The following is a 23,663-nucleotide window of genomic DNA, read 5'->3' on the forward strand; positions in this document are numbered from 1 at the left end:
TTCTGTCTGCTCTTGTTGCGCAGTTAAGAGGTGGACTGCTGTGTCACATTCACTGACTCCACCAACAAAAATGTTTTTTGGTTTTTTAACTTTCACTTTCTGCCTCGCCATTTACAAGAAGTCACGTGAATGCAGGGTTAGATCTGGATTCCCCTTCTAGTTCCATTGCAATGACATGATATGTATTGTATTCAAGCACACTGTGTACATTCTTTGTCATTTAAAAAAAAAAAAAACGTAAATGTCTAAATAATCGTTGCAATTGTGATCAATCATTGTATTGATGAACAGTTCCACGGCAGCTTTAAGACAATGAGGAACAGCTGGTAAACAAGCACAGCGTTGGCTAGGTGCCAACCCCTGCTGGGAATATGAGGTGATTCCCAGTTACACCAGCTTGCAAACTGAATGTAGAGCTGCATTCACACACATTGGTAGTCTTTAGGCTGTAGAATGGAAATGCTGCTCGGGCTTTCAATGACAAACTCTCCAGTGTCCAACACGTGCACGTTGGTGAGGTTTCTTTCCGTGGATGCTGTTGGAATGAAGCGTTTGAGTGAATCAGGAATATGGAGGAAATGTTGGGTTCAAAGGTCACGTGCACCACACCTTATCAGCTGGCACCGAAGAAGTTGGCATTATTGTTAATGATGACGATATTTATTATTATTGCAATTATGAGTAATCCATCATGTACTGTCATTGTCATTGTTTTGCACTGAGACGAAAGTGAAAGTATCCTCGACCCTCTGACGTCCTGGATTCAACGCCCTGAAGTGTCATTTTATTTCTGAGCCGCGGAGCCGAAAGCAGCGCAGCAACTCGCGCACACACTCCAAGAAAAACAGCACGACAAATGGGGAAAATCTACCAGGTCGTTGTGCACGGGCTGAGGGGGGAGAAGATGGTGGTCGACCTGTGCAACACGGACGAGCAGTTTAAGAACATGACGGTTCTGCAGCTGAAGGAAAAGATAGGAGAGAGACTCCCGGAGACCACAGGTAATTGACCTTAGCCACCAATTAAGTTATGCAAGGATATATATTATATAAGGAAGTAACCAGGGTGTTTAAAAAATAGTAACACAAGTCTTGCGTTCAACATTTGACTTAAGTAAAAGTATTGACAGAAAAAAATGAGGCCATTAAAGTGCCTGTATGAAACGTACATTCATCAGTATGCATGTGTACATATGAGCACACTTTTAATGTTCAATTTAGTGAGAATAAACTCCTGTTGGTTATTTTAACCAATAACAATAAACCATAAAGTAGCACCAGAAACACTCAAATTACCTCCAAGTTGTATTTAAGTACAATACTTGATACTTAGTTACATAGTTCCCACTGGGGATTTGATAATCCAGATTACAACTGGGATTCATTTAGTACATTTAGAAAATGTTTTTCGAGGTTTCCATTGAAATAATGTTGAATCAGAGGTTCAGACCAGCAATATCCACCATTACTGTTTTTGACATATATTGGAACCTGACCTCAAAAGGAAACTTTTATTTTGAATGAGGTAATGATATCTCTTTTATGTTTAATTCTGTATTTTTCTCTCTCTCTCTCTCTCTCTCTCTCTCTCTCTCTCTGTGTGTGTGTGTGTGTGTGTGTGTAGGAGAGGATGCTCTGCGGCTGATCTTCACAGACAAGATGCTGGATGGAAACGACGGGCTGCTGTCCGTTTATGGGATCCAGCACATGTCCGTCATCCACATGGTGGTGAAGGTTCCTGGAGGACTGACCGCTTGACAGAGACCAACTCCGCCTGCCGCTGTTTACACACTTTTAAAGCATTTTAGTGCAATGTTCCTTTTAAAATTGCCATGTTTTTAAAAACGCTGCTGCTGTTCTGCAAAATAAAGAAAAGTTATGTCTCAAGCCTGGTCTTTGATTAAGTGTGCAGACATTAAAGCTTACGGTGAAGCCACGTCAAGAGGGCCATCAAATACAGGCAGAACGTGTGATAAACAGGGTCCACCATGGAACCATGCAAGGGCTCTAGTGGCCTACAACAGAATAAGAGACACACTGTATATAACCCCATGCATAAAATCAGTTAACAGTTAATTGAATAATTGAATACTATATATATATATATATATATTTTAACCTTTATTTAGCCAGGCGAAACAGATTAAGAACAAATTCTTATTTTCAACTGTGGCCTGACAAGAGGCGAAAACCTCTTGCAGGAAAGGAGAGGAAAATAAATAAATAACAGGGTTAAAAAGTGCCAAAGAGTGGAGAAAGCAACATGCTAACAGCCTGAGAAACAGCTGCATTCTTCTTTCAGCAAGTCTGTGATCTTGGCTTTAAAGGCCGACTTGGAGACATAGTGAAGTTGCAAGTTTTTCTGTAGTTCATTCCATATTAGCAAAAGACTGCACATCTTTATGGCGGAATAAGATACAATAATCCTTTATTAGTTTCACAGTGGGGACATTTGCCCAATTACAGTAGCTAATGGGTAAAGTGCACACAAGAGATATAGTAGGATAAAAAAAAACAAGTGATATAAATAATAAACAGTAAAAAACAGTAATAAAAACAGTGCAGAATCTAAACACATTCAACACATGTCAAAATTCACTACACACATGTGTGCCTTTATAGATTTTGTAATATTCAAACATCTCTATGGATAAAGCCATAGATGATCCACAATAAATAGTAACGGTGCATCAGACAGCTGCATATGCTGCGTTCACGCCCTCCCGTAAAGCAGAGAGAGAGAGAGAGAGATAGAGAGAGAGAGAGCGAGAGAAGGCAGAGGAGACGCTTTTTCGTAGCTTGCGATTTATTTTACATTTATTTGCGCTCTTGTTCAATATTATTTAATTTCCTTGTCAGTCACGTGCACCGTCTCCTTGATGACACACACACGCCCTGAATGCAGTTCGGGACAAACGAAAGAGAAAGCACACGGAGGGGCTGTGCGGGAGACGGAGGCGCTGCGTGTTCGTGTCAGCCAACAGAAAGGTGGACCAACACACGGGGAAATGACTTGAAAGTGGGAATCTTAAAACCGAAGGTGAGCTCCTAGTGTTTTCTGCATTTGTGTTTGTTTAATAAACAGGTCCGATGGATTTATTGTCAACAAAGTGACTGTCAACTTCTTCGCAGCTGGCAGTGAAGCAGCTGACTCTCACAGCCATTTAAAAGGAAGACAATGGCTCTCTGGGCAAATGGTCGAAAGTTTATCTACAAGATTGTGTCCTCTCCAGGTGAGATCCACTGTCCGTGCTCTATAATGGTTTGAAGACAGTTGTGCACTTGACATGCATTATTAACAATCTGCTCCCTGCAGCCAAAACGTACCATGGCCTGGTGAACCAGGGGTCCACATGTTACCTGAACAGTGTGCTGCAGGTGCTGTTCATGACCGAAGACTTCAGAGAAGCTGTGAAAAGGTTGGTTTCAAAGTCCAACTCCGTGCCTGTGCGATACATTTAAAACGCATTGAGGCCACAGTGTCTCCATTTTGTCTTTATTTTGTGTAGGCACACCTGTGATCATTCTGGCCCTACGCATATTGATCTCCACCTTACATCCTTGTTTGAAGACTTGAAAGCATATGATGGATACACCTTTAAAATCACGAGGAAGCTGTGCATCGATAACGGTACAGTATGCTAGAACAACAGATGACATTAAGGTCACGTGGAGTACAGTATAGTGTCTGAAAATAATATCAGGATCTGCGTCCTGTGTACTGGAAGCGTGAACAGTTCCTTTATTCCCCACAACACCCTTTGCTTGTTTTAATATTGACCAAAAGTCTTTTTTAGTAACTTGACCTTGTATTTAGTCGAATAAATCCACATTAATTTCTTCTCTTTTCCCCCCCCAGTGTATGAACAACGTGATGCCGCCGAGTTCTTTGAGAAGATTCTAGGTCTGACCAGCCGTGAGGCGTCACAGGTAAAGACGACATCATCCATATCGAAGGGAGTCCGCACTTCGAATGAAAATACTTTGTTTACCAGTCGCGTGCTTTCAGATCTTCCACGGAGAGCAGACACAAAAGACCATTTGTTCTATGTGTTCTACTGAGACCGGCAGCGACGGGCCCTTTTGGAATCTTACTCTTGCGTTGGTGAATTCCTACTGCGGAGACTACAGCGTGGTAAGGAACTCACAACCTGACAACTTCTAAAGCATTTTTATTTTAGAGGGTGATATCTAGTGAACTAAAATATGCCATTTGCAGAAGAGCATTGTTGCTCAATAACATGACTAAGTTGAGAAGACATTCATGAACACTTCCAACACACATTAAATAGGTCGGGGCGATAATTCAATATGATGATTTCTCATCCTTCAACTGAATCATATCGCAATAAAATCGTATATTGAGATATTGATACAAAATGACGTTGTTTTAAATGGATAATAACAAGCACACACTAATAACAAATTCTGATTAAACTAAATCAAACTATTTTCTTAATCAGACTACTCAATATGTGTGAGCATGCGTGTAAACATAGTCAGTGTATAGGTAGAAATATATATTTTGTCCCTCTATAATTTCACTTGAAACTGTTCATTTTGTGGTTGTTCAGAAATTCTGTCGCTATAGTTTCAGACATGAGTGACACGAGTGCTTTTTATCAGGTGGCCGGCATTGAGGATTATTTCAGAGATTCATATTTCAGCGGAGAAAACCAGATGTACTGCGACGTATGTCAGGCCAAATCTGACGCTACCATTGTGAGTAACACGTCTCTGATTCCTGTACATCGGCGCTGTGATTTGAAGAGTCGATTGTGTCGTGAGAGTATTGTAACATAACATATTAATATACGTGTCGGCGACCCGTTTCTTTTCAGAAATGGGAAATAAAGGTATCATCCAGAGGTTTTGATGCTGCTGCTGAGAGGTTTGAGTTTGACTACCGATACATGGCGTATGTCAAAACCAACTGCTTTGTGAAAGTTCCCTGCACCCTTCAGATACCAGAGGTGTGTGTGTGTGTGTGTGTGGCATATTTTACTATTTTCATCATGAAAATAGTTTCATTCTGACATATTTTCCACTGGTGATCAGAATCAGACATATGAACTGTACGCGGTCGTGGATCATTTTGGAGATCTTAGGTTTGGACATTACACTGCAACAATCAAACCTCAGGACAGCGAGAGCTGGTATTACTTCAACGATGAAAGGGTCACATTGGTAAGACTGATCCCTCATTGTGTTATTGACAGTTACATATTGTGTTGACAGTTACATATTGTACCCCCAAACAGATTAATCATGTTATGTTTGTTTATTCTTTTCCTCAACAGCTTGATTACCTGCCATTCCAGGTGGATAACTTCATAAGGTGGGTTTCATACCCACCACACATCTTTTGCAATTATTTCTTGATTGATTATTATTTTCAGTTTGATTGAATATACCACATACACATGTTTGATGTACTATATTACACCACACCATGCTGTGGAAAATTGTTTCTGTTACCCATTGTCCAACCCATATACGCCACTACCTCCACTAATTACGGTGCTGCAGAAAAGAAAATGAGAAGTGATATATGGAGTATATTTTAGCATGCTTACATGCATGCATACTTACATATTGGTGCATGTGAGCATGCACAACAGAAGCCATACATTTTGAAAATGACTGTACTCTCCGTTGCACCTTTCTCCCACTAGATCCAGCAGCGCTTATCTTCTTTTTTACAGGAAAAAGAAAGGTAAGATGGCAGACATGTTCATTGTGTTATTGATGTGCAGTGTTCAGATTGCTTGGTACTTTGCCTGAATTTATTTTCTACCTATTTTCCAGTGTATGCTGCTGATACATGTACTCAGGACCCCGGAGAGATGTTTTCTCCTGCATGCTTCAGGCCCCACAACCAGAGATATTGACAATGTCCAGTTTGAAAGGATGAGTGGGCAGCGAAGGCAGAGGTTGGGTCCAGTGGAGTGGGGCTATCATTCTGACCTCTACAAAGAGGATCGGGACAATAGAGTTTATTCCAGCCAGAGCAATCACCAGGACTGTGAAAAGGACAGAACGACTTGAGCTATGAGGCAGAAAAACTAAGAGATAAGGATAAATAATGGCGGATGATGAGGAAGACAACAGAGGAAATGAGACAGCGAGGAGAGGAAGTTTATCTGAGAAACTCAACGAGAAGAGAGTGTTGATGATCCAAATAATGACAGTATCAGAACAGAGGATGCACCACAGGAGAGTCTGGGGGGTGAAGACATGCACAACACAATGCAAAAACAGGAGGTCAGCAACATGCAACCTCAGCAGGTTTGTGTTGACATGCAGAAAGACGAGGAAAAAATGGCAATGGATGTAAATAGAGACAAGAGTGTAAGGAGAGGAATAGCTTCTACAAAATACCTAGAGGAAGAGCATCGGGACGATGAAGATAATGTCAGACAGAACATGCATGAAGACGGTGCACAGAAAGTTAGTCAAGATGACTTCCAACCTGTTAGTGAGGACAGACAGGATGATGGAGAGGGGATGAAAACAGATGACGAGGAAAGGAAAGCAGGGAGAAGAAAGCTCTTGACAATACAGGACCTCTACAATCCTGGCGGTGAGAGTAAACAGAACATGCCTAGAGATGATCAGAGGGTTAAACGCAAAATCGAAAGCAGGTTTTATCAAAGCCGCGAGCAACCGAGAGAGGAGGAGAGGGATGTGAAGGGAGACAAGCAAGCAAAGAGAGGGGATGATGAGCACGCACCGAGGACAGGAGCTTCAGGGAGACAAGAACAGGGTGCAGAGAAACGGGCCATAGGAGGTAATGGACATATTCAAAGAAGAGCAGACTCTTCTCTTAGACCAGCAGGGTGTGCAGGAAGCAGCAGAGGGACAGAGAACAGGGGAGACGGCAGCGTTGAAGCAAGAACTGGACTTAATGAGGATACAATGGAAGGAAGGTCCAAGCAGTTGAAAACATACCACGTGAAGATAATTGAGGAAGAAACCCATAGTGGTGTTCAAAAAAGCACTGTGACAAAAAACATGAGAATAAAAACTGTAGAAGGAGGCTCTCGAGGCCGCCTTAAGAGTTTGGTAGAATATGATGATGGAAATGCTGAAATCAAACTCTGATCCAAAAAACAGACCCGAGGGTCACTTTGTCAGAGGGTTTTAGCAATTTAAAATCTGAATGGCTCCCCTCTGCCAAGCCAACAGGAACGCGGAAAAGAGATAAATGTGTCTGATGCTTATGGGGAAAAACATGCAGCGAAAGAAAGAGGTGAGAAGAAAAGACACTTGTGGCGTCGCTCTTCCCCTCTGAAGCAAAGCGGAAAGGAAAAAAAGAAACCGCAAAAAGACGACATGTTTTTATTGTTCGAGGAAAAGCCGTAAAACTGGACACCAGACTTCAGAGTGAATGTTTCTTTGATTGATGCTTATAACAATCATTAAACAATCAGGCACTACACGCAGTATTGGACTGATGTGTATTTTTTTTGTTTGAGTGGTATCAATCTTTGGTTTGTCTGGTTTAAGTCTATTTAACAATTTCTGTGTAAAATAAAGTGCTACAGATTTATTGCATCAGTCTAATAAAAAGTAATGCTTTGGAAACTTAAAACCTATTTAAATTCAAGAAAAAAATAAATAACTCATGCTTAAATGATCTGAAATCAGATTCATGGATTGAATGATTAAACCTTTTCGTTTGTTGCTATGCTGTTGAGCTTTTACATTTTATTTTGAAAATCTTCCTGTTTAAGTTGTTGTGAGGTATATAAATATATGGCATTGAATGCAACATCTAATTTGATCTCAGATGAGATTGCATGAGGAAGTGAAAAGTAAATGTAAGTATTTGTATAGATATTTAATTTGGGTTATTTTATTTAAGTGTTTCCTTACTGTTAAGTACTATTTTAAATTAATTTAAAACTATTGCTGCACTTTCCACTGACTAATGTCATCGATGCTTTAGATTTGATGTTTATCACTTTTAATCAAACTATTGTAGTAATTTGTGTTATTTGTTGGTTTCTGATGGTGATTTAAAGAAAAATATATGTAAAATAAAAAAGAACATTAAACACATGCTTGAACACACACTGGTTTTTGTGGAAAGTCCTATTATTGTAGGTTATGATGACAGAATAGGGAAATCAAGTTTCAAGTTTCTTAAATCACAAAATAAATGTTCTCATTTCACAGAGAATAAAAGGATTAAACTTCAGGATGAACAACAGACGTAGTAAAATAACAGTCGTCAAATTATAAGAAAAAAGTGTGTATAATATGAATATGTTGGATATTGCATTGGGCAATATGTTCATTTGTGTTATTTGAAAGTTTGTTTTTCCACTTAAGTTGCTTCTCATTTAATTGGATGTTTAATGTTGCTAATGAAGCTAGAATAGTTGAAATTAACTTGGCGTTAACATTTTACTTAATTTGTATTATTTTGTATTTTTTATTGGAAGGAGGCAATCACCACCTGTTGCCTCTGACATATACAGTACCGTGTCTGTGAGTTTTTTCACTGTGGGTTTGGATTGGGTAAAGCTGCTAATTAATTGCCCTTCTTATATGAATTATGTCGTCTCAATCTGAACATGTTATATTTTAAGGGGTTTTACACTTTACATAAATGTACATCATTTTTGAGGTGGAAGTTGTAAGGTTTTACATCCATTTTGATTACTGTATGAAATGTGCACATAATGCAAATGCAAATTGTTATTTAGTTTATCCTAATTAATTACACTGCATAGTATTTTAATCAACAAAAAAGAAACGTGTAACACCAAACACGAGCGAAGCGCGCTAGAACAGTCAGGAGAATTGACTCTTCACGCGTCCCGTAGAAACGGTTTTCTTTTCTCCTCCTCTCCCCTCAAACATGGCTGCCATCAGGAGCGGGGTGACTCCCGGCCGCCTCGCAAGATGCCTCCTGAGACATTCTGGAAAATTGAGCCGAGGCAGCCGTCCGCTTTCAGACGTCGGAAACCACGTAGGTCTTGTTTACAGTGTCGCAGCTGGCACTTTATCCCTGCTTCTGAAACAGAGACGCAAACGAAGGCTTTCCACCGCTAACTGCGCTGGCCGGCTAGCGCCCTCGCTGCGCAGTTTGAGTGCCTTCTGTGTGACTTTGACAGGCTCTCTGGAGGAGACCGGCTCCTCGGATCTATTGCTACTGTTAGATCTCCGGGGTTTTGAATAAGAACAGCATATAAACTCAATCCCTGGAATACGTGCTAAAGACCACCAGGAGTTTATTGACTTATTGACTAATAAACATGTGGTTGTGCAGGTTAGCCCTGTTGACAAAGCTAGCCCTGCTATCTGAGACATGCTGCTTTTTCTTTTTAGGCTATAAAGTTCAGTTAAATGGTAGATTTCTACAGCTCAGATAATGTTATTATTTTCTCAAATTTCAAATCCTTCATTATGCACGTTCTTGTGAAGGCAGAACAGTTACACCATTGTAATATTGTGTCAGGTGGATCACCTGGGAATTGTTTAATTATCTGAGTTTATGAGTCACTGTAGAGGTGCCAATGCTCTAGTTATTGATGCTGCAATACATTTAAAGGAAACCGTTGTTATTGTCAGGGTTAAATGTTTCACGATATGATTACGTTTGCATTTAAAGTATTTTGTTATTAAGATTTAATTTTAATGACGAAAAAAAATAATGCAACTAGCCCATATACGAATACTGGATCTATCTACATAATGCATCTGGTTGTATTTCCTAATTATTCATATTTGAGAAACTGTAACTAATAAATAAAATTACTTACCATGATTACTTAACTATCAAAATATTCTTCTTAATGTTCTGTCACGTAATGACTCAATCAAAAGTTCCAGATTAGTTTCTGCTCGAAGGTAAATTTAGAAAGCAGCTGCGATTTTAAACCCTGGCGATGCCCGTGTGACGACGGCAGCAGCCCTCACACATCAGATCGTAGTTTATTCTGTGTAAGTGTGCATCTGGCGGTCTTGACACGCTGTCCCTCTGGTTCACAAACAGCGGTTGCTCCAGAGGTCCCATCTGCACACGGCTCTCGAGTGTCGCAGTCCTGCCGCCGGGACTCTGCTGGGCCGCAGGCAGCAAGGGAAGTTCCTGTGGGTGAACGCCGTGGCAGTCAGGCACAACAGCTCGCAGGTCAGTTGTAACACAGGTGAATAGACTAATGGCGAAGCGGCTCTTGAGAAGCGGCAGCGAACGTCAGTTTTGAGACCAAAATCAGGTCGTCCTTGTTTTTTTTTTAATCCATGTGAGTTCAGGATAAACTCGGATATATATAATTGTAGTTTGAATTGTGGATTTCTTGAATGACCAGCATTTAAAAGGTGGTCCTGATCACTACGACTGATCAATAACCACCTGCTGTGTCATGTTTCTATTCATTTAGAACTTCCACAATTATGTTATGAGCTATTAGGATTTAACGGTTTCGCTAAAGAGTTTTCTCTTTCGACCATAACCTCTAATAAAGACTTTCTGTAAGTCGGTTGTGGTTTCTGCGACCATGAAAACAGTTTGTTTGTTTATTCATCGGTACAGCTGCTGCTCACTTTAAACACTAGAGTGCTAACTGAGCTAGTGATGGTGAGAAAAATATGGCTCCACCAACATATTTGTAATGAAATATTGATGATCTGACTAGTGTCATAGTCTTTATTTCTATGCACTAAATGTCTGTTTAAACTATATTTTTATATTTGTAAGCAATTTCGGTTCAGCCTTTGAAGATGAATGATTTTTTTATTGCATCAGGGCCCTCAGTTAGTTCTATAGTCTGTATAGCGGTTGCAATTTTTCTGTATTTTTATATTAAAATCTATCAAATTAAATTAAAAAAAAATGTATGGTCAGAATGTGAGATTTTAGGATGCGTTGAATCTTTGCTGAAGTCAAGTCGAACAACCGTTTGAACAAATCGTTACACCTCCACCTTGTTGTTATATTGCCAGATCCCACCTGAGGATGGAACCAGGGCAGCTTCAGTCCTGGACTCCTCGTCCATCTCTCTGCCCGCTGACCCCGTCATTGCACAGCTCATCACGGAACAGGTGGAGCCCTCATCTGAAGTAAAATCATCTATCTGAGGCGTTTAATTACCTTCTAACTTAAATTGATGTGATTCCATTTTCATCAATGTTTTTCAGATCGCAGCTGAAAGCGTTTCCATGGCAGCACCGTTAGTGGACATCTCTCCTCCAGCCTTGAGTTCCTCCCTTGAGCTTTTGTCCGCTGACCCGGCCGCTGTTTTATCGCAGGCGGTCGACGCTGCTCCGACTGCAGTGGAGGTCCTGCAGGCGGCGGCTACAGAAATCAGTTTAACGGAGCTGGGATTGGCCGCCCACACACCAGTGGGGCTGGTGCAGCACCTGTTGGAGTTCATGCACGTGGATCTTGGTTTGCCCTGGTGGGGGGCCATTGTTGTAGGTAAGCAACACTTACTATAAATCAATCTTTCAACAGTCAGGCGTTCTGGGAAAGCGGTCACTTGTTTTCTGTCCTTTTCTGATCCCGGTCTTCCTGTTTCTATCAATCTCTCACGGTCGTAAAGGAACGGTGTTGGCTCGTATGGCCGTGTTTCCAGTCATAGTGAAGGGCCAGAGGGAGGCGGCCAAGCTGAACAACGTTATGCCCGAGATGACCAAACTCACTGCCAGGATGAACGAGGCCAAACAGAGTGGAAACAAATTTGATTGTAAATTGTCTTTCTTCATTGCGTTTGTCTTTTCAGTCACAATTTAGAGTGAGAGAGAGAAAAACAAACCAGCCACATCAACTTGTCGTGAGCTGTTGTTTACATGTTACAGTTGCCAAAGCCTACTCTGAACTGAACTTGTTCCAGAAGAAGCATGACGTAAATCCTCTACGTGGCTTCCTCATTCCGGTGGTGCAGGTCAGTTGGTTTCTTTTAAAACTGGTTTCGCTGTTGACACATTTAGACTTTGAATGCCTTGTGCAGTTCTTCTCCATTCTTTTTTGAAAATGTATATCACATTACACTTCGATATACATTTGCAGCGGTTATTACTGTGTGAAATTAAAAAAGGCATTAACCAGATCTTTAAAATATTTGTGTTTAATCGAGATTCAATTTCCACTTGCTAAAAGTTCCATTTAATTAAATCCTAACATGCTCACAAGTCCAAGATATATATATATATATATATATATATATATATATATATATATATATACATATACTCATACAAAAACATGTACCAAATACAAATATGTGGCTCTTAAGTAGAACTTAATACTAGTTTAAAACTCAAAGTTGTATTACTGTTGAATTATGTTTTTAGGACCTGCAAGTCACAGTTGTCTGTTCCTCCAGGCACCGGTCTTCATCTCTTTCTTCATCGCGCTGAGGAAGATGTCCTACCTGCCGGTGCCCAGCATGCAGACCGGAGGCCTGCTCTGGTTTACTGACCTGACGGCAGCAGATCCTTTTTATATCCTGCCGGTGGTCGTCACCGGAACCATGTTCTTCATCCTGGAGGTTCGCCAGCTTTCACCCAACTTGGGGGTCGTAGTAACTAGAACGATATCAACCCTGTTGAGCTGCATTTATTTTAAATTGCTCTTTCGATGCCTGCCAGAATAACAGATTATCATAACGGTTTTGATTGTGTTATGATCTTGTTTCAAACTGTTTAATATAATCATGCTTTTCCTTTTAATAATCACCACTTTGTCGCCCCGTCTCTTTTTAGTTGGGGGCAGAGTCCGGTGTCGACAACCCCAACCTGCGAGCCATGAAGACCGTGTTCAGGATCATGCCCTTTGTCATCCTCCCCCTCACTATCAACTTCCCCACGGTCAGTCTGTCATTCACGCACATCAGTGTTTCTTCTCCTGTGTTAACCGCACCCCAATTCACAAAGAATTGATTGCAGCTGCTGATGGCGCCGTGAATTGCGCATCATTTGCACCCGCTATCCGTCTCAAGGTGCAATTGTGGTTAATTTAGTCTATATTTAGGCCTTCGTTACTTTTCTCAGGAGCACTGCAGTGAAGGGGTTCATTTCTCACCTCGCACAGCTTTGAGAATTACACTTTTTCTTTTTGCTTAGTCGGCACAAAAGCAAAACAATTCTTCTCCAACATCCCTCAGGCGGTGTTCACCTACTGGCTGACGTCCAACTGCTTCTCCTTGGGTCAAGTCGCTCTGCTCAAACACCCCTATGTCAGAGAGAGGTTGAGGATCCCCGAGAGGATCAAACACCCGGCCTCCGCCCTGCCCGAAACCGACGGCTTAATCGAAAGCATGAAGAAAGGTCGGTGTCTAACCTCGCATTGAGTAGATTAGGAGAAATGTTAAACTATCGAGATATTCATGATTTAATTATTGGTTGTAACTGGTTTGGTCTCCAGGCTGGAAAAACGCTCAGCTGGCCCAACAGCTGGAAGAGAGGGAAAGAAGAATCAAAAATCATCTGGACCTCGCTTCTAAAGGTCAGATCCCACCTCAGCTTCAATCAGACAGACTCAGTCAGCTGGTTGGAGTTTATAAATGTAAATAAAGAAGGAAAGACGTTGGACAGGTGGAAAATGATATTGACATGTGGCATTATGAAAATGTTATGGTTGGCAAAAGTGATCCCAACATATGTTAACTATACGTATTTATTTAAAATCAGAGTTGTTTATTGCCAACTAGGTTACACATAGAAGGAATTTGAATTGGTGAAAGGTGCATAAGATTAAACTAAAAACAGTGCAATAATATGAGACATCATTTTAAAATAGGGGTTTGTTACTTGTAGCTACAACAAATAAATGAGCTGCTTATTCAAACGGACATTGACTTTTTAACATAATGTATTGTGTACTCTGGATATAGACATGGAAGATGTGCTCCCCCTTGTGGCCACGGGCAGTTATTGCAATAATGTGAATTTAAAAATATATGTAAAAAAACAGGGGATTATGAAATTGATAGCCAGCAAATAGTGACAAAAGGTAATAATCCTGAAACAATTTTGGATATTCACTTTGTACTTAAGTTGAGGTTTGAACACTTCCAGATGTGCTGCTGTTGCTTCCACAAGACTGTAATAAAGATATTAGTGTTCGGAGCTTTGCATGTAAACTTATCACGGCTGAAACCTGGAAGACGAATGATTGTTTCAAAGAATCGTCCGTCAGTATCTTATTAGTATTGGGTTTTGTAGCACTTGTTTTTGCTTTTAATCTTCAGACTAGAACTGATAATGATTTTTTTATCTTCCATGAGAGTAAACTTAATATAATTGGGATTTGACATTAGTCACTTTTTGCTGAGGCTTTAAATAACTATTTAAGAAAAGTAAACATTAGTTGCTGGGAACACTGATTATAAAGTAAACATCCTGTGCTGTCCAGGCTTTGACTCTGTGGATCTAAATGTATTAATGTCTTCTCTCTGCAGGTCCACTGAGGCAGACTTTTACCCACAATCCCCTCCAACAGAACTCGCCCGTGGCTGCGTCATCACCCAAAGACAGCAGGCTGGCGGCAAGGCGAGGCCATGGAAGGACACTATTGGATAAATCGGACTGATAGATTGACAATATAAGGATTTATGTACATATTTATGGATGGAAGAGAGGACAGGATGCAGGTCATTATGTATTATTCTAATTAAAATGTAAAATCTGCATCAAAACTACTGCTTTAGAGTTGTGATTTCAGTCCACAATATCTTAATTCACTTTCCTGTAAACATCCTCGAAGCAAAAAAAAAAGAATTGAGTACATTTGTTAAGTATTTTTTTATTATAAATACATGTTTTCAGCTCAACCGTCTCAGTCTTTTACATTTCACAGCCCGTGTTTGAGTCCGAAGCTGCAGGAAATAGCCCTTCACGAGACCTCGCGGCTGACTATAAAACTTTTTATGAACCCTTTCCTCCACATTAGTGAACGTGGGAATATATTATAAAATAAAATGTATTCTAATCTGTCACTGCTTGATTTTCTTCGTGAAAATACAAATATCAAGGGTGTTTCTATGGTCGGCAACTCTTGTATAATCATTTGCAACCTACAGTAAAATCAAGAAAGGTGGTGCACGTATGTCATTTCACACAAAGTACTCGTCTTGATATATCAATTAAATAATTCTCTACTAATACGTACAGTTCTGTGATAGAAAGAGGTGTCGATTTCTTCAGGAGTGCATTAAAAATGTTCTCTTCGGTGAGAGTGAAGTCTCGCCAGGAAGCACCCGGGCGCCATCATTCATTAAACACGATCGCCGGGTGATGATTGACAGGTCGGAGCGCTGTGTCCAGCTCAAGCACAAATGTTTCGTCCAGCGAGGCCTTGTTGAGGCTTGCTGGTGCTAGGTGTTGAAACCAAGCATCTACTCTTCCTTGTCCATTTCAGTCAGGACGGAGAAGCACACCTTCTGAATCAGCACGCCGGATTTAGCTGAAAGAGGTGGAGGCAGGAGTAAGGTTAAAAAGGTCAAAGTACTTTGCAGCTGTGATATCTGGTTGACCTCGAGACTGAGCCATCTCTAGCACTCTTTAAAATACCCAGGGTGCACTGCTGTTTTCAGAAGCAGACCATTTCAAGGTGTTTTCCTTCCAAGAAGTGAGAATAATCACAATCTGTGCCGTTTGTAGTGAAGGGAAGTATTTATTTAAATGTAGTTCTACTGAACATAAAGTTGGAACGACTTTGTAATCATTCTATATTTGTCAATATAAATGATCATTAATTGGTAAAGTTTGTATTATATATTTATGTTACATTTAATTTAATAAAAACTGGATATTGTCTGTCAGTTTCCTAATTAGAACATTTTAGAAACCCTTTTCTACTGCCTCATCTTTTACCTTCAATCAAATCATCTATGTTTGCCCTGCCCCTTACCCTCTCATGGCCTCCTCGGACATTATAGCCCCAACTGATCACTTTCTTTAAATATTTGGGACGAACCTACGTTCCTACACTAATTCATCGTTTAAAAAAAAAATTAATAAAAACGTGGCCAAAAGGAGTGAACATAACCCGGTAATTTGAGTTTGAGACCCCTGCTGTAAAAGTTAACAACGTTGTAACCGCTTCATCTCACCAATGAGGCTGCGTAGCCGCTGTGGCCTCTTTCGGGCCGGCGTGTAGATGCAGAGGAAGTAGACGGGCACTCCCGACAGAGCGATGCCGATGCCGATCAGGGAGTTGATGGTGTCGCTGTAGAGCGGCACCACCACCAGGAAGACCGAGAGCACACAGAAGATGATGGGGAAGAAGAGACTGAGCTGAGGAAGGAAAGGAGGTGAGATCACGGTCAAATATGTAGGCGGGAGAAGTAAACTTTGTGCTCGTGACACCTTTTTAAAAAGCCATCTCTGGTTTCTGCTCCTTACCTTTAGTGGCCTCTTTCTGTCCGCTGCTTCCAGCGCAGATACAGTTGCCCCAAAATGGACAGACCGACAAAGAACCAGTAGCTGAAGCTGTAGTAGTTGATCAGCCTGAAGGACGTCCTCTACACACAGGTAGATCAGAGCCATGATGCCCTGCAGAGGCAAACATGAAACATCGTAAGGTTTTATTAATGGATGCAGCTAATGGAAAAACTCTTGTACGACAAGAAATAAAACTGACGTTGAACAGCAGGGCGGGGACGGGCGTGTAGCGGTGGACGTGGATCATGCACAGGTAGTCGGGCAGGTGTCCCTCTCTGGAGCCCACGAAGAACACCTTTTAGGAGACACAGAAACATGAGACAGGGTGAGTTGATGGGCCACGCTGCCGATAACGCACGGATGAAGTAAGAACTAAAAGAGACCCTGACCTGGAGGAAGCCAGGATGGAGGCGTTGAGGTCCTCCGAAGCAGGAGAGAGCCACAGCTAAGGGGATGGTCCAGTTCATGACACCAAACACCTGGTCTGCAAACGTCTAGAGAGAGAGAGAGAGAGAGAGAGAGAGAGGGGATTACACGGTGTGACACTGCACTTGATGAATGAAGACCCAAAGTGGAGTCAGTTATTGAGGATTATTTGTGCGCCTACCACAGCCACAGCGTCGCTGTCTAAGATTGCATTCATGGGAGGATGGCGTAGTACGCCACGTTGGTCAGAATGTAGATCACGGTGACGATGGGCATGGAGATGGCGATGGCCAGCGGCAGATTCCTGGAGTTCACAAGAACGAGCAGCAGAGGGAGGCAACAGTGAGATGAGACACAAAGGCTTTTAGAAACGTGAAGCAAGCGAGATTCAATCTGTGGGGTCGAGAGCAGAACGACCCCGTGGGTAAGGGGAGGGAGGGGGGAGGATGGGGGGGGATTGTGATAAATTGGGGGTGTTTGTCACTTAATCTGCCTGGGAACTCCGGGAGAGGCTTGTGATCCAATCACATGTGTCGTCTTGCTTCATTTGATCAATGCTTGGCTGTGGGAATCGCAACTAAGAGGCCCAAACATGCTCTCAATTTGGTCGCGATTGTTTTCTAACTTTTAGAAACAGTAAACGTGGTAAATGTGTTGATCGAGGTCACACCAGAACTGGCAACCTGTATCCTGGCGGCGTTATGCTTCATAATGCACCGGAAAGAAAAGCATTTCCTTTGGCTTCAGAGGAATCAAAACACAAGCTTGACGGTAACAAGTGTTCACAACCAAATAGGATGTTTGTAGCTTCAGATTACAGGACAAATATATTTACCAACATGAATTACATAAGATTTTAGATATTGCTCCTCATGTTAAGAGACAACAAGAGACTAAGAGACAAAAGAGACAAGAGACAACTAGAGATGAACCATTGCCAGAGCTTAGAATACTTACCCATATATGTACATTGAAACTGTCATTTCTCCTGTTTGTACTGGACAATAGGAGCAAGATCCTCAGTTCAGAAAGAGGAAACTTCTTATTTAGAAGACTTTAAACTTTGGAAGATGCTCCCTGTATTTGGGTAACTCACACTAAGCTTCAGCTCAAGTTCACAGTGTGTTATCCAACCGGTTTCACCATTAATCCAGAGTCTCAACCAGATCATTCAAAGTGGTACAGCTGGTGCAAGCCATTCAAGTGTATTGTCCTCACCTCTCTGGGTTCTTGATCTCCTCCGTGACAAAGTTGAGGGTGTCCCATCCCGAGTAGGAAAACAGAGCAGCGTACAGAGCCAGAGCAATGTGTCCCGGGTCCTGAGATGAGCCTTCAAACAGGCCGTCAAAGTTCTGCGTGTGACCTGGAGAACATCATAACCATTTAAATTTAAAGCAACAATTATCACCATAAACTGATCATTTATACCACAAAGGTTGCGTATAACAGTCTACTGTTTAGCATCGAAGCCTTAGCGTTGGTATTCTTAATCTTTAAGATATTGTGGGTATCCTGGTTAGTCACCTTGTCCGATCTTCACCAGGCCGGTGATGATGACGGCGATGAGAGCGATGACTTTGGCGTAGGTGAAGAAGTCCTGGACCCTGGTGCCCCACTTTACATAGGCGCAGTTCACGAAGGTCAGCAAACCTAATTGGAAGCAACCGAAGCATATGCATGAATATAAACATATATATATATATATTAGTCACACACACACACACACACACACACAAACACATCCTTTAACAGTCTCAGTGGGTGACATTTGCTCTGTAAACGGAGTGTGTGCCAGCATGTTTCTGTGGGAGTGAGTCTGGCTGATTTAAGGAAACGCTCCTGCTGACTCAAGCAGACTGGCCTCTTGTTTTTCAGATGAGGAAACAGCTGAGTGCAGCACATACAACATCACACACACACACACACACACACACACACACACGTGCACAAGGGTACAGTCGTAAAAGTCAGACACACTTTTAAAATCTTTAAAAAAGGAGTGTTGTGAATCCGACACTGAACTGACGATGTCGTATATTTTTGCTTTTGACTGACAGGAAAAGGGCTCCCCAAATGTGGCTTTTCCCTTATGGCCCTCCTTCACGTGTCTTGGCCTCGTATCAGCAGGTTCATAAACGTGACACGTTTTACTTTGGGAGCCTTGACATAAAGTATTTCCTCTTGCATAAATCCTCCGCGTAAACAGCGATAAGACAAGCTCCCCTTCAAACCAGCTGAGTGGACGTCTTTTATCAGCGAGTTCAGTGTCAAAGCGCTTCCGCTCTCTTATCGCTCCACAGTGACCTCCATCAACCAGGCGTTTGAGGAAGAGACCAGGATTACATCACCACCTCCTCCGCGTTGACCATCGTCATCCGCAGTGAGGGGACGAATCATAACACTATCGTCTTCCCCTACTCTGACAGGTGGAGGATCATAACAAGTCCGTTCCCAACGGGAGGCCCGGTTCAAATACAACAAAACACACAGAACCCGGACAGCGGCGACCGGGGATGAGGCGATGGAGACGGAGAACTCGCCACACAGAAGTTGAGGGCGTGGTGTGTTGACAGTGAAAGGTTAGACGGGTGGGAGGTGTGAGATTGGGTTCAGGAGGCCGGCTGACTGGTAGTGGAGGTCAAATGTGGTGAAATGGAGATCTTTAAGAACTCACTCAGTTGCTCACGAACTGTGAAACTTTTTTTTTGTTACATGGCGAGCAAGAGGTTCATGTCTGAGATTTGTGGAAACCCCTACTCCGATATTGTAAATCAACATTTTTACTTAAATTATTAGTTATGTTAAAACTATCTCATAATTTATTTTGATTTAACAAGAGCATTAACTAGGTCTGTTTAGAGAATGAGTGTCTCAATGAGATTACCTGTGAAAGAACAAATAAAATATTAAATGTTTTCTTTCTTAGCATAATATATGGAGTCCGTACAAATTGGACTACGGTACATAAAATGAACTTTTCTCAATAATAAAGTGACCAAAAGCTTGTCCTAATGTCATTAAAATAAAAAGTACATGAGAGGCCAAGTTTCCCAGTCGCAGTCTCCCGGGGTGTGAAATTCCGTTAGACAGGAAGTGTGTCGTGTTTGGGGGTCAGAGTCTCACTGCAGGACTTTACCTCGCAGGCTATCAGCCTCTCCCCCGCAGCACTGCCTATCTGCGTGTGTCGAAGTGCGAGTAAAAGTGATCGTAAACTAGCACGGCGTACATCCGTTTATCTTGAACATCGGGGCTCGTCTGTAAGATTTAACTTGGTCTCAGTGTCCGGTTGCCTGAGCGTTGGTATTCATCTCTTTGTGCTCTGTTGCCTCGGTGAGCGGTTCCATGAATTTATTAGTTTGTTTGATTAATTCAGTTTGTCAGCGTTGCTCTTTTCCTCGGTGCCTTTGTGTTCTCGTTACCTCGGCAATCTGTGCTGGGTTTACCTCGGCTTTTTGACGAACTGTTTCTTGCTGTTCCCATAACAACGACTCGGGTCGTCACGTGCGAGACATCATGCCGGGGTTTCTAAATCCGAGATTGAGTAAAATGGCTTTTCCCCCCCGTTACTCTTCCTAATTGTGCAGAAGTTTGAGGGTTCGCTCGGTTCCTCTTCTTCCTGCCACAGACCTGCTGACTGCAGCAGTGGAGTCACCATTCTTCACTTCTCTAGTCTAAAAAAGCTCACATGCTCTCATTTAGATGGTGACGCTTACCTGTGAACACTTGCTCATCTTTTACTTCTCACACACACACACACACACCACACACTTCAAATGTGTACTTACATATGCAACCAGCAGCCAGCAGCCTGTTGGCGGCGTATGGAGCGATACAGGTGGGGAAGACGGGCTGCACCATGTAGTTAGAGAACGTGATGGCTATGATGGGCCTGGCTGGTCGGCTCGATGATCAGCAGCGACGTCCATAAGCGAATGAAGGCCATGAAACCCCCGAAGGCCTCCAGGATGTAGGCGTAGGAGGCCCCCGAACTTGGTGATGGTGGTCCCCCAGCTCGGCGTAGCACAGGGCCCCGAACACGGAGAAGATCCCCCCGACGGTCCACCACCACCAGAGAGAGGCCGTAAGAGGCGCTGTGGATGAGGACGCCCTTGGGTGAGACGAAGATCCCCGAGCCGATCATGTTCCCCCACGATGAGGCAGACCCCGTTCAGGAGGGAGATCTCCTTCTTTCAGCTTCATGGACTCCCGTGGGCCCTCAGACTTTGCAGATGCGGGGCCACCATTGTTCTCCTCTTGTGTTGGGGCGGCGCTGTAGGACGCCATTGTTCACGTTTCGGTGCTTTATTGCTTAGTTTTGTAAAAAATTAAAAAAAAAATTTAAAAAAAAGGGACTGTTTTTCTAAAAGTTGGAGTCACAATTGAAGAGTTTTTTTCGCCTTGATGTGCAGACAGAAGACTTCAATGTTCCCCAGTTATCTGTTGGGTCCATCTCCTGCCATCTGTGGAAGGAACACGGGTCATATCAGGGGATGCGGTTACCATGGCAACATACGGCAAATGTCGTTTCAATCCTGTCCAAATCTTGTCAAAAAACGAAAAACACATCTACATGGACAGGGCTCCAATGTGCGAACAAAAATGCAACAACAAAAAAACAGCACACTGGTTGGATTTGAGGGCAGTTGTGTGGATTGGAGCGCCATTAGGCCGCACAGCAAATGGCCTTTTAAGGTTGAGTGTATTGACAGAGAGAAGAGAGAGGGGAGCAAACACCACACATGCCTGAAAACACCAGCTCTTCATTAGTAACCTTACTAGCTGAGGAAGAAGTAACGACTGAGACGCACAAACATTTTGACTCCTCGCTGCTCACACAGACACACACACACACACACACACACACACACACACACACACACACACACACACACACACGCAGAGTTTGAGTGTCAGCACAGTGGTCACATGTTTTCCAAAGTTCATCATCCTCAACATGTATGGAGTTTGCAGCAGGCTCATTCACCTTTCTACGCGACTGGTTTCAATAATGTGACTCGAATGTACAAGCAAAAAAACAAAATGACTAATTAACCGCCTTAAAATGTAACGATTTGTAAATAGAGTTCTAATGAAAACGAGGGTGCCGCTGGTTGATTTTTGTTAAAAAAAGGGAGAAAAGTCATCCGTAGATTTGGTTGAAATCAATCTGTTCAACCAAACCAATCAAAGTTTAAATCCAGGTGACCTTTCACCTTCGAAATCACCCAAAAAATGTCTTCAGGGCTTGTTAAAGCGTTTCTTGGACAGAGATTTTAGATAAACAGAGCTTAGAAACACAGGAATACCTCGATTGAAAGACCTTTGCAGTGTGTTTAAATAAAATAAATATAAAGATAGTAGGCATAGGATGCTATAGGTGAAAATATAAATGGGCGAGATTTACCCAGAAGTAATGAAAATTAAAAGACTAAATATGGAGACAAGTGACCGATACCTTAAGGCAGCAGCAGATCAGCAGCACGTGGGATTAGCAAAGGAGTGACTGTAGAAGAAGGACAGGAGATTGAGTCTCGCTGCATGTGATCAAACGCGTGCCACAGACACCAAGAGGCGAGGCTCTTACAGAATAAGAGTTCAAGGTCCAAAAGCTGCTGATAAGTATAGTCCTTTTGAGTTACTCAAGGTTACATTCTGAGTCAGAACAAATCCTCTCACGTTTGTGGCGTCAGCTCCTTTTTTTTGGTCTAGGGACCAATGAAACTAACCTTTTACTATCATGTGGAGAGACAGTGAGAAGTCAGGGGAGTCCCCTGGCTGCAGCAGGGCTAACTTGTTACACTATAGCTATACAAAAGGAGTACGATAATAAGTGTATAGGCCGAATCTAAGAGCATCTTTAGTCACATATAGTTTCACTTGATTGGATTTAAATGACAACACAACCATGGGCTGACATCACAGGTTGATAAACGACAGACAGGCTCTGTTGTCAGCTTGAGTGTATTTATCTCCGCATCAGTGCGCATGAAAAGAATAAAAAGCCCCCGGTGCCATATATCCTGACGAGGGGGAAGCAGCTGCTTCTCGGAGAGACTCACCTTCTCCAGACGCGTTTCAGTCTCCTCGATCCCAAATAGTGTGTACAGTCTAATTGCACTGCAGCTCTTCTCGTTGCGTCTCCTTGTTTTGCGGTCCAACACTTAAAAGCTTCTCCGTGCGTCTTTCCTCCTGCGTCTGCGCGCAGCTGTTTCCTCCTGGGGTTTGACTTTGCTCTGCTCCTCAGCTGATGCACTTGTGCATTTATGTACTTCTGGTTTCTCCCAAGGAAACGAGTCACGGAGGGAGGGGCGGGGGAGCTTAATTGCCTCGCATTGTGTCTCCTAAGTGAGTTATTAGAAATAAAGGGTTTTAATGAGATTACCGAGGACCTGAACTATCACTGCTAGTCCTTTGATTAACGTTGCAATGAATAGAGCAGCGAGGCGATGCGTTTAGAGATATCATTATAATAGTATATGACAATGAAACAATCAGGTGAGTTGGACACTCACTAATAGGATAACGAGGAAAAGCAACTATAAGCCCCCATTCATGTATTGTCTGCTAATCAAGTACCATTTTGAGGTACTTTTACTTGTACATTTTCATTTGTATTACTCTGTTATAACTACATTTCAAAAGGAAATATACTGTACTCTACATTTATTGATGCACTTTGTTACAAGTTACTTTATATATTCAGATTAATATCAATCAATCAAACTTTTATTTCAGGCTCAGGGTCCAGATAAGACAGAACATTAAATAGAATAAAATAAATACAAAAGCACAATTCAAATACATAGAGATGCCTTATAAAGAGACAGCTGTACCAATGTCTCC

At 42.2% G+C, this 23,663-nt stretch overlaps 4 protein-coding genes across 4 annotated transcripts; 3 read left to right on the plus strand and 1 right to left on the minus strand.

Annotated features, from left to right (window-relative positions):
- Positions 1–36: 36 nt before the first annotated feature.
- zgc:194655 (uncharacterized protein LOC794380 homolog) lies at positions 37–1,882 on the plus strand. Its single transcript, XM_034556681.1, has 2 exons — positions 37–1,001; positions 1,624–1,882. Exons 1-2 carry the CDS (start codon positions 857–859, stop codon positions 1,755–1,757), a joined length of 279 nt encoding a protein of 92 aa, XP_034412572.1. The 5' UTR covers positions 37–856; the 3' UTR covers positions 1,758–1,882.
- An 869-nt stretch (positions 1,883–2,751) lies between these two features.
- On the plus strand, positions 2,752–8,075 carry LOC117748058 (putative ubiquitin carboxyl-terminal hydrolase 50). Its single transcript, XM_034557673.1, has 12 exons — positions 2,752–3,039; positions 3,132–3,232; positions 3,316–3,418; positions 3,509–3,630; positions 3,859–3,929; positions 4,009–4,134; positions 4,626–4,721; positions 4,841–4,972; positions 5,058–5,186; positions 5,300–5,337; positions 5,675–5,715; positions 5,808–8,075. The coding sequence occupies exons 2-12, from the start codon at positions 3,178–3,180 to the stop codon at positions 5,888–5,890; spliced, it is 996 nt and encodes a 331-aa protein (XP_034413564.1). The 5' UTR covers positions 2,752–3,039; positions 3,132–3,177; the 3' UTR covers positions 5,891–8,075.
- A 770-nt stretch (positions 8,076–8,845) lies between these two features.
- oxa1l (OXA1L mitochondrial inner membrane protein) lies at positions 8,846–14,726 on the plus strand. Its single transcript, XM_034557285.1, has 11 exons — positions 8,846–8,979; positions 10,006–10,140; positions 10,953–11,051; positions 11,148–11,427; positions 11,552–11,695; positions 11,808–11,893; positions 12,335–12,499; positions 12,714–12,818; positions 13,115–13,277; positions 13,375–13,455; positions 14,411–14,726. The coding sequence occupies exons 1-11, from the start codon at positions 8,869–8,871 to the stop codon at positions 14,539–14,541; spliced, it is 1,500 nt and encodes a 499-aa protein (XP_034413176.1). The 5' UTR covers positions 8,846–8,868; the 3' UTR covers positions 14,542–14,726.
- Positions 14,727–14,734: 8 nt separating this feature from the next.
- On the minus strand, positions 14,735–23,077 carry slc7a7 (solute carrier family 7 member 7). The gene is given in 19 exon segments (XM_034557286.1): positions 14,735–15,414; positions 16,064–16,247; positions 16,356–16,378; positions 16,381–16,465; positions 16,467–16,505; positions 16,594–16,688; positions 16,782–16,812; positions 16,814–16,888; positions 17,002–17,039; positions 17,042–17,124; positions 18,039–18,183; positions 18,345–18,470; positions 20,606–20,705; positions 20,707–20,826; positions 20,829–20,882; positions 20,884–20,967; positions 20,969–21,010; positions 21,012–21,280; positions 22,880–23,077. Coding segments are annotated over 18 exon segments (1,485 nt in total). The 5' UTR covers positions 21,105–21,280; positions 22,880–23,077; the 3' UTR covers positions 14,735–15,346.
- Positions 23,078–23,663: the final 586 nt, after the last annotated feature.

This window comes from Cyclopterus lumpus, chromosome 18 (assembly GCF_009769545.1).
Source record: "Cyclopterus lumpus isolate fCycLum1 chromosome 18, fCycLum1.pri, whole genome shotgun sequence".
NCBI classification, from domain to species: domain Eukaryota; kingdom Metazoa; phylum Chordata; class Actinopteri; order Perciformes; family Cyclopteridae; genus Cyclopterus; species Cyclopterus lumpus.

What these genes read in the sequence shown, in the direction of transcription:
- oxa1l (XM_034557285.1), top strand. Translation starts at nt 8,869, where the DNA reads ATGGCTGCCATCAGGAGCGGGGTGACTCCCGGCCGCCTCGCAAGATGC. An exon ending in TCAGGCACAACAGCTCGCAG is followed by an intron (nt 10,141 to 10,952) that starts GTCAGTTGTAAC and finishes TTATATTGCCAG; the next exon opens with ATCCCACCTGAGGATGGAAC. An exon ending in TCACTATCAACTTCCCCACG is followed by an intron (nt 12,819 to 13,114) that starts GTCAGTCTGTCA and finishes AACATCCCTCAG; the next exon opens with GCGGTGTTCACCTACTGGCT.
- LOC117748058 (XM_034557673.1), top strand. Translation starts at nt 3,178, where the DNA reads ATGGCTCTCTGGGCAAATGGTCGAAAGTTTATCTACAAGATTGTGTCC. An exon ending in GAAGCTGTGCATCGATAACG is followed by an intron (nt 3,631 to 3,858) that starts GTACAGTATGCT and finishes TTCCCCCCCCAG; the next exon opens with TGTATGAACAACGTGATGCC. An exon ending in CCAGCCGTGAGGCGTCACAG is followed by an intron (nt 3,930 to 4,008) that starts GTAAAGACGACA and finishes GCGTGCTTTCAG; the next exon opens with ATCTTCCACGGAGAGCAGAC.
- zgc:194655 (XM_034556681.1), top strand. Translation starts at nt 857, where the DNA reads ATGGGGAAAATCTACCAGGTCGTTGTGCACGGGCTGAGGGGGGAGAAG. An exon ending in GAGACTCCCGGAGACCACAG is followed by an intron (nt 1,002 to 1,623) that starts GTAATTGACCTT and finishes GTGTGTGTGTAG; the next exon opens with GAGAGGATGCTCTGCGGCTG.